The sequence below is a fragment of the Meriones unguiculatus genome, chromosome X (assembly GCF_030254825.1).
Source record: "Meriones unguiculatus strain TT.TT164.6M chromosome X, Bangor_MerUng_6.1, whole genome shotgun sequence".
In the NCBI taxonomy this organism is placed as follows: domain Eukaryota; kingdom Metazoa; phylum Chordata; class Mammalia; order Rodentia; family Muridae; genus Meriones; species Meriones unguiculatus.
This window is the reverse complement of record NC_083369.1, coordinates 136,045,981-136,063,066: the sequence shown is the minus strand read 5'-3', so window position 1 is coordinate 136,063,066 and position 17,086 is coordinate 136,045,981. Positions and strand designations below refer to the sequence as shown.

Below are 17,086 nucleotides of genomic sequence, written 5' to 3'. Positions count from 1 at the left end.
AATCTACTCTTTTATAGACTCAGCTACCAGAATCCTCTCTGTGTCCTGGGCACAGTGAAGTTTCAAATTTACTGTTCCCACGTTTTTTTTTTTTTTTTTTTTTTTTTTTTTTTTTTTTTTTTTTTTTCTGGAATGGGGCAGTGGGAAAAAAGTGACTGAATTTTTTTTTTTTTGTGTGACAGAAAATCTGCCCCAACAGATGGCAGATGTGCAGCCTGTGTTCTCCTTCATGCCGTACTTTCTTTTCCTTTAAAAGGGGAAGCACATACACCCAGCCTCCAGCTAAAGTAGATTGCTTCTTATATGAAGGAAAGTGTTGCCTGCAGTTAAGTAGAAGTGTGGGGATATACATGACTGGGTGGTGAAACATAATGACATACGTAATTTTGGTTTATACAATCTCTTTCTCCTTCCCACCTCTTTGAAGGACAACAAAATCAAAGAAATCTATTTCTTAACTTTTGTGTTTTTCTTGTTTAAATTAAAATTTAGCCTAAAAACATATTCAGGGAAGTAATGGTTTAAGACATTGGCACTTGATTGGTTTTTCCCTTTAGCTATATAAGAATATGTCACTTGTTATATGAAATCATCATGGTCCTCCTCAGGACTGAGTCTATGAGAGCATCCTTGTCTCTGTTCTCTTTTCTGGCCACATCTGTTCCAGAATGGCTGTGATGATGAATATATTTCCAGACTGAACCCTCCTCCTTATCTGAATTTTATTTCCTGCTTATTTAGGAAATTATTTTATTTCTCTCAGGAGAATTGACCTGCTTATTCAGTTTAGACAGGCAGTGATTATGGTACACGTCTATGAATTTATGGGCTCTTTTTTTTTACTATAATCATGCAAATGGCTATGAGCACCTAAGAAAATTGTGCTTAATGCCATTTGAGTGGAAGACATCTTAATTTCACTAGTCTTGAAGCTTATGCTTGGAAAACTAGCTGTTTGGGGTCAACAATGCTTGGAACATGGGAGCTGAGGCAAATCTTTTTGGAAATGGTAACAGTTTCTATGCAAAACAAATATCTAGAGTGATGGTTCAGTGGTTAAGAGCACTTGTTGCTCTTGCAGAAAACCCGAGTTCAGTTCACAGTTGCTCAGAAGCAGCCATAAGGCCAGTTCCGGGAGATCTGAGAAGACACCAGGCACACATGTGTTGCACACACACACATTCAGAAAAATGCTCATACCCATAAAATCAATAAATCTTTTAGAAATTTTAATTAAAAACACGTGCTTGGTTCATTAATATAATTAGGTTGCTGATTAGCTGTGGGATTTATTTCAGTTTCTATTTCCTCAGGCTTTTTATACAGTTGAGATGAGCAGAGATAGTTTTTCAAGGTAGGCACTTCACAACAGCCTGTATTGTAGATCTAATCATAATATTGTACCCTCTAGACACTTAATAAATGAATACCAACAGCCTTATGCACTTGCTATTTACAATGGCATGACTCTTGGCTGCTTTAATGAATAATTGTTGTCACCAGGTATGTTGGGAGTCATTATAAGATGCTAGACTAAGTCAGCGTCTATAAATCTTTTGCACAGCACCATGAGGATGTGTCAGCATAGCAATAGATGAACAATTCTAGGTCATGGTAGCTTTCAAAATTCTTTTGGAAGAATTTCTCTCTTCTTCACCTTTACTCTTCAGCTATACTATCTTTTTAGGCGCATCACTTGTAATGTCTGTTGAAGAATGGTGTTGTTAGATGATGGAGTCATTCAGTGCTACATAAGATTGGAATAAGTCTGAAATGCACATGGCTCACAAAACTACCTAAACTTTGTGCCATTTTCCTTATTTTGAAATTGTCTAGGATGTAACTTGCATGGAAAAGGCTGATGGGAAACTTCCATCTTTAATTCCAGAAAGTAAACCCACTCCTATTACCTACCTCATTCTCACTCAAAAAGTCATATACATCAGAGTTTGCTGGCTTAGTTGTTATCCAGATAAACCAGTGAATCCATTTTTCTGTCTTATCATGAATTCAATGGCGCCTTTTATATTATTCAAGCTGCAATTATTTATTATAATAATATAAATTATTATTTATATTATGGTACCCAGGATACACTAGAATCCTCTCTTACATCCTGTGTATAATAATTCCTTATATAACTCATTTTTAATTGAAAAGTCCTGACTACACACCTGTGAATAAAATGTTGTTATAAGCCTGTCACTAAGATAACTTGGGAAATAAAAACAATTGCATATGCAAATGAACCCATAAAGAGCTCTTAGTAAAAAGGTCTAGAGCTGTCAGACATGACTATTCATTCCCATAGTTGGACAAAGGCAGTAGAGAAATAAGGATGGAAAGGACAATAAAATTGTTCCTGAGCAATATCTAAAGGCAATTCTTTTTTATTTTTATTCTTTTAGAGACAAAGTTTCTTTGTGTAGTCTTGGCTGTCCTGGACTAGTTTTGTAGACAAGGATGGCCTCAAACTCACAGAGATCTGCCTGAATCTGCCTCCCATATTTTTGGTTTTGGTTTTGTTTTGTTTTTGTGGTATCCTTGATCCCTCTGGCTTCTCCAATCCTTCCTTGCCCTCTTCTGAAGGATTTCACAAGCTCGGCCTACTGTTTAGCTGTGGGTCTCTGCATCTGTTTCCATCAGTTGCTGGATGACTTGTCTGATGGCAATTATGCTAGGCATGGTCTACAAGTATAGCAGAGTATCATTAGGAATAATTTCATTGACATTTATTTATTTGTTTGTTTGTTTACACTTATTTATTTTTGCCAGTTGTGTTTGGTCCTATTCTAAGTCTCTGGACTATCCAACCTTTGGTTCCTGACTCTCCAGGCAGTGTCAGGAGTGGGTTACCTCCCGTGGCATGGGTCTCAAGGTAGGCCATTCATTGGTTGGTTACTCTCACAAGTTCTGCATCACATTTACCCTAACACATCTTTCAGTCCAGACAAATTGTATGTGGAAGGTTTTGTGGCTAAGTTGGTGTCCCATTCCCTCCACTGGAAGCCTTGCCTGGTTACAGAAGATGGCCGGTTCAGGTTCTGTATCCCCTATTACTAGGAGTGTTAACTTGGGCCATTCTTGCAGATTCTCAGAAGTTTCCATTGCACTAGGTTTCTACCTTGCCCCCAAATGGCTGGAGAGACTAGGCTCACAACCCAAAATATTATAATTTCTACACAGTTTATTTCACCATTAACTGGATCTTATTAAATAACCATAGCACTAACATGTTGGAGATGAGTATTGCTCTTTAAAAAATTGACATTTAAATAAAAATTATTTAAGGAGAGAGAAATAGAATGACAAATATTTTGGTGTTCTGTTGTGAGTGAAACTTTTTGAAAGGAGCATAATTTTGATTGAACGGATATCTTTTTATTTTATTTTATTTTATTAGTTCTTTGTGAATTTTATACCCTGAGTTTTAACTATATTCTCCCCTCTGTGAATTCCCCCTACATCCATCCCCCATTTTTACTCACCCAATTTTGTGTCTTCATTTTTTAACCAATCAGAGTCCAACTTTGACTGTATATAGTTATGTATGTGTAAGACATCTAGACTGTACCTCCTCCTCTCAAGGCTCAGAAGTAATTTTAGAGGAGGGGTGGAAAGAAAGACTATCAGGGCCAAACACAGTGATTTAATGGGTGCTTTAGATTCAAGAGAACACACATGCACACACACATACAGAGAGAGGAGGATAAGAACATGTAAGTAGATTCTGGAAAGGCATGCTTAATTCATAACTACTTTTCTGTAGCAAGGCTGGGAATCAATGGGCACAGTGTTGTGGAAGAGAAGGTGATAGGTGAATGTTGATGTAAGACCACTAGATGATAAATATTTTTTCTATAAAAAGATGTTTAATTGAAAACATTTGTCCCTTCTTTCTCTTCTCTTTTTTTTTTCCTGAAAGTTTTGTTTATATTAATTACAGTTTATTCACTTTGTATCCCAGCTGTAGCCCCCTCCCTGGTTCCACCTTCCCAATCCCACTTTCCCTCCCTCATCTCCTCCTATTCCCCACCGAAAGTCCACTAATAAGGGAGGTCCTCCTCCTCTTCCATCTGACCCTAGCTTATCAGGTCTCATCAGGACTGGCTATATTGTCTTCCTCTGTGGTCTGTTAAGGCTGCTCCCCCTTCAAGGGGAAGTGATCAAAGAGACAGTCCTTGTTCCCATTACTAGGGAAACCACTTGGATACTGAGCTGTCATGGGCTACATCTGTGTAGGGGTTCTAGGTTATATTCATGAATGGTCCTTGGTTGGAGTATCAGTCTCAGAAAAGACCCCTGTGTCCAGATATTTTGGTTCTGTTGCTCTCCTTGTGGAGCTCCTGTCCTCTCAGGTCTTACTATCTCTCTCTTCTTTCATAAGATTCCCTGCACTCTGCCCAAAGTTTGGCTATGAGTCTGAGCATGTGTTTCAGAAATACCCTGCTAGGTAGAGTCTTTCAGAGGCCCTCTGTGGTAGGCTCCTGTCCTGTTTCCTGTTTTCTCATTCTTCCAATGTCCATCCAGTTGTCTTTCTGAGTGAGGACTGATCAGATGATAAATATTTTTAAAGGGTGTGTTAGGCTGTCTGCCAATGGCAAGCAGGAGACTACCAAAAGGAGATGGCAATGTTTTGCATAAAGGTCTTGCCATGAAGTGAATTATGCTCCATTTTGACTGAAATAGAGCCATAGCAGCTAATTATTGCCACAATCATGCTGTTACAAACCCATCCAAATCTTAGTGGCTTAACACATTAATAATTTAGTCTTGCCTATATGTCTGTGGGCCTCCTGGGAGTCAAGATCCAGAGCCAAGATCCAGATCAGGCTGAATACAGGTCTGTTCCACACACCCCTCCCTGACCCCCATTGATCAGTAAACTGGTAGGAGTATGCTCTTGCAGATTGTGCTTGCGGCACATCAGAGTGGGCCACAGCACCAAAACAGCTGTGGAGATGCTGAGTGACATTTTTTTCTGCAGTTCTCTTTAATCACAATAAAGGCTTTGAGTCGTTTCATGGGCACTGGTTCTTAATCTTTGAGACTGATGATACAGAGCCTATTAGACATCTCAGGAATCACTATTATAAGGTTTGCTCAGAGCATAGTTGTAGACTCTCCTGGTACTCAAGTCCACCCCACATCCATCTTTCTTCTCATTTTTGTAGCACAGTTGTATCAAGTAGGAGCAGAGACATATGCTAGCTGGCTTTGTTAGAGAGAAAAAAATCACTAACAATCATCATCAATATAAAAGGTATGGCCTTTCTGAGCACCCAAACCCCTTTGTACTGCCTTAAAATACGCAGGCAATCCTGCGTGTTCATTTCTGTCTACATGTACACACATATACAGTTCTCTTACATCTGTGGTTCCTTCCTTCAATATAAGCTTGCAGGTATTCTGATGTACAGATTTAAACATAGAAGCATAGACGCAAAAGAGCTATCAGTACCATTAGGTGCTCTTAATTATATTAGGACAACTTAATTATATCCCCAGGAGTTTGGATTTCAGGGCCACGGTCGGTTCCACCTAAACAGCCACAGCCACAGCAGTCATTATTAACAAGTGGGCAAGCTCTTCTCTTCCCTCAGTTGCTATGTCCCAAAGCATCAGGTGCCAGCTCTTCTGGCTAACAGTAGACTTCAAAACCATAACATGCAAGTTTAAGAGTAGCTGATTTTTTTTTTTTTGAAACAGGGTTTCTCTGTGTAACAGCTGTGGATATCCTGGAACTTGCTCTGTAAACCAGGCTGGCCTTGAACTCACAAAGATCCACCTGTCTCTGCCTCCTGAGTGCTGGGAGTACAGGCATGTGTCATTACCGCCTGGCTGATTATTATTATTATTATTTTTAATACATGAATCTCAAAAGACAAACATAAAACCAGAAAAGATAATTGGAAATTTCCTCTCCTCTGCAGAGCCCTTCAAGAAATGTTTTTTTCTCATTAGAAAAAAAGATATCCCACAGTTTACCTTGGGAATATTGTTTGGGATTTCAGTGTATAATTGTACTTGCTGTGGTTAGAACTGCCAAGTCTTGCTCTTTTCAATTCCATCTCTTTGGTGCCTAAGGACTACCAAGGGCCATAAAGCACAAACCTCTACCCCAATGTGTTTGTCCAGATGACGCACCCCTGAGAAAGAAAAACAGAAACATATGAATTATATGCTTGCTTTGCACTCTGACCCTTTCCTGCTTATGAACTCCTAGGTTCTCACTGAGCTCTGTTAAGTCAAGATGGTTAACCTCAATGGAGAAGTCATATCTGAAGGAAGTTAACTCACTCTCAGGCAAAAAAAGAGTTATGCCTTGGTTAAAAGCCAGCTCACTTTAGTTCTTAATTATACTATCATTGTACTGTCCCTTTTGGTGTGTAGAGTTCTGTGAATTCTAGCACACATATAAAGTTGTGTAAACACAATCATAGTTGGGATGGGATACAAGCTGTTCCACATGCACACACAGTTCACTTATGAAACTCTGTGATAGTAAGACTGCCCTTCTAGCCTCCAGCAAGTATCTTTCTGTCCTTAGTCATTCCTATTTTGGTATTTTAAGATCACACATAGTGGAGAGGTGGTGGCATGCACCTTTAATCTCAGTACATCAGAGGCAGAAACAGGCATATGTCTGTGTGTTTGAGGTCAGCCTGATCTACAGAGTGAGTTCCAGGACAGCTAAGGCTACACAGAGAAAGCAGAAAAGAAAGGAAAGAAGGAAGGAAGGAAGGAAAGAAGGAAAGAAGGAAGGAAGGAAAGAAAGAAAGAAAGAAAGAAAGAAAGAAAGAAAGAAAGAAAGAAAGAAGGAAGGAAAGAAAAGAAAGAAAGAAATCACATATAGATAGAATAATATCATCTAACATGTTGAAACTTCTTATTAGTACATAGTATACGACATGAATGGCTTAACAATTCACCCACTGAATGACATGCTTTTCCAGCTGTTTTGACTATGATAAATAAAGTTACTATAAATATTCATGTACAGAGTTTTGTGCAGTGTAGGCTTCATTTACCAAGTGATAAATTCCCTGGAGCAGGGCTACTTAGCTTAATGGTAGGCATATGGTTATGAGAAACGTCCAGAGCATTATGATCACTCAAAGCTAGTTTTGAACCATTGAGATCTGCACCCTTGCTTCTCAAATAGGCCATTTGAGTAGATATCAGTAAAATCTGTGATATTAGGCATAACTTTCTTTAGGGCAATATTATTTCCACTTAAGAGTTCAGGGCTCAGCTGGGCCAAGTGGCACATGCCTGTAATCTCAGCACCCAAGGAGGCAGAGGCAGGTGGATCTCTGTGAGTTTGAGGCCAGCCTGGTCTACAAAAGTGAGTCCAGGACAGCCAAGGCTACACAGAGTAACCCTGTCTCAAAAAAAAAAAAGTGAGGGCCTGGAGTCATCTCATAAATCTGGTTGTGGCCTAAATAGATTCCTTGGTACATGAAGGAAGGAAGACCTCTGGGAAGGACAACTGGGAGTGGAACATCACAATGGTACTTGCTTACCAGCCAAGAAAAATGTGGTGGTTTAGGCCAATCCTTAACCACGAAAGTAAAGATGAAATGCAAATGTTCTTTGAGCAAAACCAAAGAATTTGTTAAGAGATGGAAGAAAGACAGAACTGTTTGGAATTTATCTCCCAAAACCCGCTGCAAAGGCAAATGGGTGACTGTAATTTTCCTGAACTACAGAGATGAGTAATCCACTGTGCCCTCAAGTAACCCTTCTAATTCCTTTGGGCAATCTGGGGAAAGCTGTGTGAACTGTTTTCCCTATATAATGTATCCCTGAGATCCCAGATAGTCCATTTCACAAACGTGATTCACCGCACAGATAATCTCCAAGCCTCCTAAAGAGAATGCAGTTTTAGCAAAGCAAATACATAGCATTCATAGTCTACTACTCATTGGTCTCAAAAAGCCCAGTCTCTCTTTCTGTCTCTGTAACATGAGGGTCTTAGGAGGACAGGATCAGAATGGTGTGGGAGAAACATTCTGCAGCTCTTTGAGGAAAGTAGCCTGGGTGTTCTTGGACCAGTTCTTTGTAGATACCCTGACCCCTCAAACCTGGAACAAAGACTCAGCTACATACCATTAAGCCAAGATCCTTCCACTTGACATTCATATCTTTCTTGAGACTTTCTTATTCTTTTCATATGTTACATCCTGACTGCAATTTTCCTCTCCCTCCACTTCCCCTAGTCTTTCCTCTCTCTCCCCCTACCTCCCCTTTCCTTCAGATCCACACCCTCCTACCTCCACCCCCATCTCTCCTCAGAGAAGAGCAGGCCTACCAGGGACATCAAATAAAAATGGCATAACAAGCTACAGAAAGACCAGGCACATACTAGCACATCAAAGCTGGATGAGACAACCCAGTAGGAGGAAAAGGGTTCCACAAGCAGGTAAAAGAGTCAGAGACAGTTCCCACTCCCACTGTTAGGAGTCCCATAAGAACACCAAGCTACACAGACGTAACATATAAGCAGGGGACCTAGGTCACCTTCCTAACCTAAGTCAGTGCTATTGATCTCTGAGCACCCAGTTGGCCAGTTAATTCAGTGGGCCAGGTTCTCATGGTGTCCCTGACCCCTCTGGTTCCTCTGATCCTTCCTCCCCATCCTCCATAGGACTCCATGAGAGACACTCCATTGTTTGGCTGTGGGACTCTGTCTGCATCTGCTCCTATCAGTTGCTCTATGAGGTCTCTCTGATGACCTTATGCTAGACTCTGGTCCCAGAACACTCTGCAGGTCTGAGTGTTCTGTGGCTAGACTGGTATTCCAGTCTCTCCTCCTGAGAACTTGTCTGGTTATAGAAGATGTCCAGTTCAGGCTCTGTGCCTCCCATCACTAGGAATCTTCCCTATGGTTACTCTAGCGGATCCCATAGAATTTCCACTGCACTGAGTTTCTACCTCACCCATGAAATGCTCCCTCTCCAATTTTAGTCTTTCTTATAAGTATTCTCCCCCTACACCTTATTCCCCCTTTGTTCCCAACCCCACAGATCCCCAGTCCACAGGCAAAATTCCTTGGGACATTTTATAAGACTGCCTTTTGAGAGAATGTATAGCTTTCTGTTGAATTCCAGTGGGATTGGAATAATGCCTTATTTACATTGAGATTTATATTATTTATACTTATTATTTTTGAGATAAGGTTTCATCCATCCCAGGCTTGTTCAGTACATACCGGAGAATGACCTTGAACTTCTAATTCATCTGCACGCATACCATATTGAGCTTTGTGTAGCTTTGTGAATTGAACCGAGGGTTTCAGGCAAGCAAGCTGTCAAATGACCTACATCGTCATCCCATAATGAGTTTTTAAGAAAACTTTTTTCTTTTGAAGTAATACTAAGTTTATGGAAAAGTTACAAAGACTTACAGAGAATTGCTGCAAACCCTTCATCTAGCTGCTACTGAAGAAAACACAAGAACGTATATATCTATATCCATATCTCTATCTATCTACCTATTTACCCTTATATATATATATGAATGTATATACACATACACACACATATATATGTGAATGTATATATACATCCTGACTGGTTTCTCCTCCCTCCTCACCGTCCTTCTCCTCTACTTCCCCTCTCTCCCCACCTATCCACTCCTCCATGGATATCAACCAATCATGGCATACCAAGTTGCAGTAAGACTAGGCACCTCCCCTCATATTGAGCCTGGACTAGGCAACCAAGTAGGGGGGAAAAGTCTCTAAAGCAGGCAAAAAAAAAAAAAAAAGTCAGAGACAGCCCCTGCTCCCACTGTTAAGAGTTCTATAAGAAGATCAATCTATGCAACTGTAACATATATGCAGAGGGCTTAGGTCAGTCTTACTCAGACTCCCTGGTTATCAGTTCAGTCTCTGTGAGCTCTCCTATGAGCCCATGTTGGTTGATTCTGTGGATTTTTGGATGATATCTTTGACCCCTTTGGCTTTTATAATCTTTCCTTCCCTTATTCTGCAGGATTCCCAGAGATCCACCTAATGTTTGTCTGTGGGTCTCAGCATCTGTTTGTGTCAGTTGCTGGATGAAGCCTCTCTGAGGACAACTGGGCTAGGCACCAATCTATGAGTATAGCAGAATGTCATTAGAAATTATTTTCTATCCTGGGTCTCTGGGCTATCCAGTCCCTGGGTTCCAGCCAGTGTCAGAGGCCTATTTTTTTTTTATTGTGGTCCAAATCTGTAAAATGACACTCTCTGATGATAATATCCATTCATAAGTAGGTTTTTAAGCTTTTCCCTAATGCATTCAAAATGGAGGCAAGTTTGGGAACCTCTGCTCCAAATCCTTTCCAAGAGGGAATAAGCCAATCATAGTATAGCTGGGTGGCCTGTTAGGGATGCAACCACCTAAGATTCTATGACAAGCTTTACTTTATGTTTAGTATATTTATATGATAACAAAATAGTGTTGCAGAGACCTCCAGCTCCATGCTTTAAAAGCTGGCTGTTGGTAGCTAAAAGCTGGAGGACAATTGCTAATAGTCTTGAACTAATTACAGAAACAAGGCCACTACTCTAAGAAGCAGGGGCCTGAGAAGGCTACTCTCTTCCTCTCATCTTGCTGACTGCATTTTAATTATTTTAGATTTGATTAGCACCTGTATCAGAAAATTGGAAGAAATAAAGAGCAACTCATTTGTCAAAAGCTCAGCAGTGAGAACCATTGAAATCAAGGGTTTTAGTATGCGTGTAGGATGATTGTCATGCTTCGATGTTTAGTTTTGTTCTGCCCATGCAGATAACAAAGTTGAGTGCACAAAAATCAACGACTGTGGAATGCCTATTGGAAAGGGATCCATTTTCAATCCTTACCAAATGTATGCCCCAGGTAAATTATTTGCTTTTGTTGAGATGTTAATATTTCCATTTAGAATTATAAAATCACTGTTCAGTTTCTCAGTTATTTCAAACTCAGTTTTCAGTTAGCAGAAAAAGTATGCTTAAATAGCTTTGAGTATGTAAGTAAACACTGTGTTGTTTTTTTTTTAAGAAGCTCACAGGAGTTTTTAGCCTTCACATCACTCAATCATTATAATTCAGTCTACAGGATTAATGTTTTAGCCTTAGTTTTTTTTATTATAGGATATTTAAAAGAAGCTGAAATTGAATTGAGACCTGTAAGAAGTATGAAGCCATATGTCAGCCTTACCTAGCAAAGGTAGTAGATGAAATTTTACCTCCACAGATAAAAATTCTTTCGTGAAAGTAAAATTTAATATTTTAATAAATTTAGTATTTTAATTTAAAAATTTAGAAGGGATTCATACATGAGTACTTGTACATATATTATTTTTGCACGTCTCCTTTCCCCCATCCAATCCCTCCTGTGTCTCTCCCCTATTCATCAAATTCATGACCTCTTTTTATTTTTGTACACACAAGCATCCTGCGCGTGTGCGCGTGCACGCGCGCACACATACACACACACACACACACACACACAGATACAGAGAGAGAGAATGCCCAGTTTAATAATATTTTTGGAAGTATCTGTTAGGCCTCCTCATTAGCTTATTGAAGCAACATTGTCAAAGCATCTTATCTTAAAGATTGAATCAGATATGAGATGGCTTTGCAATAAAACTAGAAAGAGGAGGTGAATGGTCAGGCAAAGAGAGGCCATTGACAAGTTAGGATCATCACTTTTAAAGGTTGTCAGGGAAATGAGCAAGTATTCAGTTTTGTCAACAATGTTCTCAGCTAAAGAAGGTGTGTCTTGGAACTCAAATTCATCACCAAGTTCACAAACCCCATCTGTGTTCTTTAAGCTTCCTTCTCTTCCTTGCCAAAAATGTCCTTGTTTCAAACTCCCAAGATTTATGAGAAACCATCAAAACAATCTCACTGAGCTCCTGAGGTAACCTTGCTCCCTCAGACCCATGTGGCTCCCTATAGCTCCCCTGTTTCAGAAGGTAGTTTTTCTGTTGTTGTTGTTGTTGTTTTTTTTTTTTTTTTCATCTCTTCATACTGGGTCCAATTAACACTCACGTTGTATATCAAGCCTTATAGACTCTGATTTTATCTCCCCTGTACATGCTTTCCATTTCTTCTCTGTTGGCTCTTTCCTTCAGATTACAAACATATTTAAAACTTTCCTACCTCAGGCAAAAATGTGCATGTGTATCCTTCCCACCTGGACTTCTCTGTAAAATGGCTAAGGTGAACTAAGCCAGTTATGGGACACAAGTCTGAGATGTCAGGACTCTGGAAACTGAAGCAGGAGGATCACGACTTCCAGACCAAACTTGGCTACATAATGAGAACTTGCCCAAAACACAATAACAACAATAAAATACATGACCTTGAAGATACATATCTTGAGACTTTTTTTGGTTCATAGACTATCAATGTTAATAAAGCAATGATAAAAAAAAAACAAAACAAAACAAAGAGCAAAGCAATCTAAATTGATAAATATGAAACCATAAAATCAAAGCTGATATATGTGAGTCTGGGAAAGAGAGACCATCGAGAACTCAGCTCCATACTTGGGGTGATAGTACAGTTGGCAAAGTCCCTACCTAGAATGCACGAGGCCCAAAGACTGATCCCCAATGCTTGAGGAGAAAAATCGAGAAGGGAATAGGCTCCATTTGTTTTGATTATGTGTGTGTGTGTCTGTGTGTGTGTGTGTGTGATTTTGATGCATAGTATATAATTGTATGTATACATCATTGTTTCATATAACCAAGCCCCTACTTTTGAACAAAAAAAGTTACATGTTAAAAGTCTTTTCTTGGCCTGGAAAGATGGCTCAGCCGTTAAGAGCAGTGTCTGCTCTTCCAAAGGTCCTGAGTTCAATTTCCGGCAACCACATGATGGCTCACAACCATCTATAATGTGAACTAATGCCCTATTCTGGCATGCAGGTGTAAATGCACATAGAGAACTCATACATAAAATAAGTAAAACAAAACAAAATCTATTCTTGAGTTAGTGGTGGCTCTTGCCTTTGATCCCAGCACTTGGGAGGCAGAGGCAGGTGTATCTCTGAGTTTGAGGCCAGCCTGGTCTCCAGAATGAGTTCCAGGACAGTGAGAGCTAAAGCAGAGAAACCCTGTCTCAAAAAAAAAACCTACATAATAATAATAATAATAATAATAATAATAATAATAATAATGAAATAAGTCTTTTCCTGACTTGGGCTTCCCTCCCCACATCCCTGAATCTAGTCTAGTTGCACCGTACTAGCCAATACAGTTCAAGTACAACTGTAGAGTAACGGAGAGACCAGCTTAAACTAGGAAATGAATGTCTGTTATCACAAAATTAGACTCATAGAAGAATCTCTACTGCTTTTCTGTGACTGCAGTAGCAAAGTACCATAAATCTGGTAGCTCCAAGCAACAACAAAATCCCAAAATCAAAGTGTCAAAGTCTTTGGCGTGAAGCATTGCCTCAATGGCTTTTGGTGGCCCCAGGCAATCCCTGCTTTGTGGCCTAATCACTTCATGGTAACCTTCATCTTCACATGACCTTGCTGTGTCTGTGTCTTCTCCTGCATCCTAAGGACCTTAGTCATTGTATTTTGGGTTCATGTGACTAATACCACTAACACCATTATATATGCACCTTTCCCCCTTGAATAAGTCAGCATCCACAAGCTCTGGAAGAAGACCCAGCATTTTGAAAACCACCATTAGACATTGTTTTTCCTAGACACAGGTTCACATTTGAATACTGTTGTCTAGTTTCTTTTCAGATGGTCTGTAGTTTAAACCGTTAGCAACCACGGTTATCAAGATGTGTCTGTAACTCACTCTTCAATTAGGATTTTTCTTTGGAGCGATCATCCCGGTCCATGTTGGAACGATCTGAGCAACAGATCCGAGCTGCTTCAAGTTTGGAGGAGCTGTTGCAAATTGCACACTCTGAAGACTGGAAGCTCAAAAGTCTTGCCAGTACGGACTCGCGCTCAACATCCCACCGCTCCACCAGATTTGCGGCAACTTTCTATGATACTGAAACACTAAAAGGTAGGTGCATGAGTAAAGTGGTGGGTTCTTTCCTTATCACATAGGGACACGGGCACCAAGTTCTTCCAAAAGTTTGAGCAGAGTAGTCATGTAACTGAGGGGGAACAAAGGGGCTTTGACTTTCTGACAAGATGGTTCACTGGATAAAGTTGAGCATGGTTCTGGGATAACCACATGTATGACCCCCATAAATAAATAGATGTAATTTAAAAAAATTAAACAAGCCAGGAATTGCAGGAATCAGTTCTCACCTTCCACCTTGTGAGGCCCAGGAATCAAACACAAATCTTCAGGCTTGGCAGCAAGCACCTTTACCCATTGAACCATCTTGCCAGCTCAAGAATTCTGATTTTTAAATGTCTACTCCACAAAGAAACATAGTCAATATGATTTTATATCTACATCTAACACAAGGACATTTCAAATCATCAAAATTAATTTAACTCAGAAATTTGAAGGCAAAACAAAAACAGAAAGATTACTTTTAGTGTGAAAAAAACAGGTTTACTTAAAAACAAAAGCTCAAGTATTTATCAACAAAGAGTTTTCAATTGCTATGCACACAGAGCTATAGATTTTTTTCTTCAAAATCCTGTGTATTTTTAAATTTATTTAAAATTGAAAGGCAGAAGATAAAAGTAAAGGCAAAATGATGGGTACTGGTTACTCAGAAAATAACAGACATTTTTGACACAAAATAATAAAAGTTTGGGACTAGAAAATAACAGTCAGCCTGCTATAGCCTCAGGTTCTGCCCACCTCCATGGGTTTAGCCAATCAAACATATTTGGGGGAAATTCATGTGTACTGAGCACATGCAAACCATTTCTTGACATGCAATGTACTGAAACAACTATTCGTTTGGCCTATGTGCATTTTATTGGTTACCAGAAGTGATCCAGACATGATTTCAAGTGTATAGGAAGATGTAAGTGTGGTATTTACAAATTACAGCTCGTTACAGAAGGGACTTAATAACCCAAGGATTTTGGTATGTGTAAAGTGTCCTAGAATCGATCCACCCCAGACATCAAGGGGTCATTATACTTCCAAGTTGCTCCCTGGGGTAGGGGTGAGGATGGACATGTGGTGTATACTTATGCCACTTTAATGATATCCAGATTGCGCTACAGACTCTTTTCAAGACTTTTTTAGACATACTGTGCCACAATGAATGAAATGGTTTAAAATAAAGTTGTGTGCCTTTACCTCTCTGATGACATACTAAAACAACTCAGGAAACCAGTGCCATTGTTAGATTTAGCCTCGTAGTTATTAATATGATCCTATAAGTATATGAGTACATCTATTGCTTAATTTAAATCTATCCTTAAGTGAAAATTATCCTTTTTTTTATAGCTAGATCTTTTTTCCCCCTGTTTGTTAAAGAATAATGGATTGCGCAGGATTTGCCTGTGGGGGAAGTTGTATATAGGTGAAGGGAACCTCAGTGCAGTGTAAGTATGAAGAAGGTTCTTCGGGCTCATACATGGGACTGGGTGTCAAATGAGTTGAGACACCGGGAACAAGGTCAGAACTTTGAGGGTCCAGTTGTTTACTCCTGTGCTGATTTCACATCGCCTTCCTAGGAAACAGACCCATCTGGAGAGCACAGGCTTTGACCAGATCCGAAGGCCCAAGAGGAATGTACAGATGACCCGTAGAGACAATTTTTCCCATGCAATCACGAATCAGTGATTTTGAAAAGTCAGCCAGGTTGACATTTTCTAAGCAGGAAACCGTAAAAAATTAGAGAATTTGCAGCTTCTACGGTTTCCCTCATAATTATATGGAGGATTATCTGAAGTTATTCACTAAGTTAGCAGCAGTGGATAGCCAAATCAGCGTGTCATACCAATTATGTTTTATTATCCACCCTCTCTCATGGATTTCAGGATAAATTCCCCGGACAGTAGTAAAGAACACTGGCCTTATGAAACCTTAGCCAGTGGCACTGGTCATAACTGCATGAGATTTTTACTGCAACTGTCTCCAACTTTTAAAACTTGGAACTCTAAATAGGAAAAAAGCAAGTATAAAGTAAAATTTAAATAGCATTTTAAACAAGGGATACTTTCATAAGTTGATTACTCTACCCTTGAAAGATTTAAGACTAATAGTAGTGATTGAAATAGCAACCCTTTGTGATACTTAATTAAATAATTTGTCTCTCATGCATACGGCCTGAAAATACATCTTTATCATCAGAATTTTTTAAATATTGATTTATATTATGTATCTATATGGGTGTTTTGCCAGCATGTATGCTTGTGTACTACATATGGGCAGTACCCATGGAAGCCAGAAGAGGGTATCAGATCCGCTGGAACTGCAGTTAGAGATATAAACTGCTGAATGGATGCTGGGAACCAAATGCAGGTCCTCTGGAGGAGCAGCCAGTGTTCTGAGGCATCTCTCCAGGGCCCTCTACACATATTTTTAAAGATAGCGTACAGAAACATTTGTTTGTTACTATATCACCCCCATATTTAGCTGCCTCAAGTAGACTGTGTGTGCACATGAGGGAGCATGTGGCTGTGGAGTCCAAGGACAACCTAGGATTTCATTCGTCAGGTATCATCCCACTTGTAAAACAGATATTCTTAGTTTCATGCTTTTGTGAACCTGAAATACAGGCCTGTTTCTAGGATTAAGTTCTACAGAGGTACTTGAATTGTGAAGGGCTCCTTTTTCCACTGGTTTGTTGGCCAGAAGCTGCCTGCAGTTTCAGGTGGCATGGAGATTAAAAGCACATACCACTCTTGAAAGTAACCCAAGTTTGGCTTCTAGCGCGGTGGGCTCACAATCACTCATAACTCCAGCTCCAAGGGGCTTTTATTACCCTCCTCTGGTGTCTGAGGGCTCTGCACTCATGTGAACCCCACTCCCACATGCATACACATAATTAAAAATTAAATATTTTTAAAAAGTGGCCCTAGGTGAGAATGGAACTGTGGAGGAGAGAAGAAGAGAGATTAAGGAGAGGTGGGGGCCAGAGAAAAAGAGAGTTAGAGAATTTTCTGAACCTAAAATGCCACCTAAGAGGCATCTTGTTTTGCTGGATTCACTT

At 39.7% G+C, this 17,086-nt stretch overlaps 1 protein-coding gene across 3 annotated transcripts in view; it reads left to right on the top strand.

Moving 5' to 3' along the window:
• Positions 1-17,086, top strand: part of Vegfd (vascular endothelial growth factor D) — a 76,581-nt gene that overhangs the window by 43,104 nt on the left and 16,391 nt on the right. For 2 of the 3 annotated variants that reach the window (XM_060374782.1, XM_060374783.1), the window contains 2 exons: positions 10,779-10,868; positions 13,812-14,016. In XM_060374782.1, the coding sequence (XP_060230765.1) occupies positions 10,779-10,868; positions 13,812-14,016 (295 nt within the window). The remainder of the gene's footprint in view (positions 1-10,778; positions 10,869-13,811; positions 14,017-17,086) is intronic. The other variant, XM_021626241.2, reaches the window with a different exon arrangement.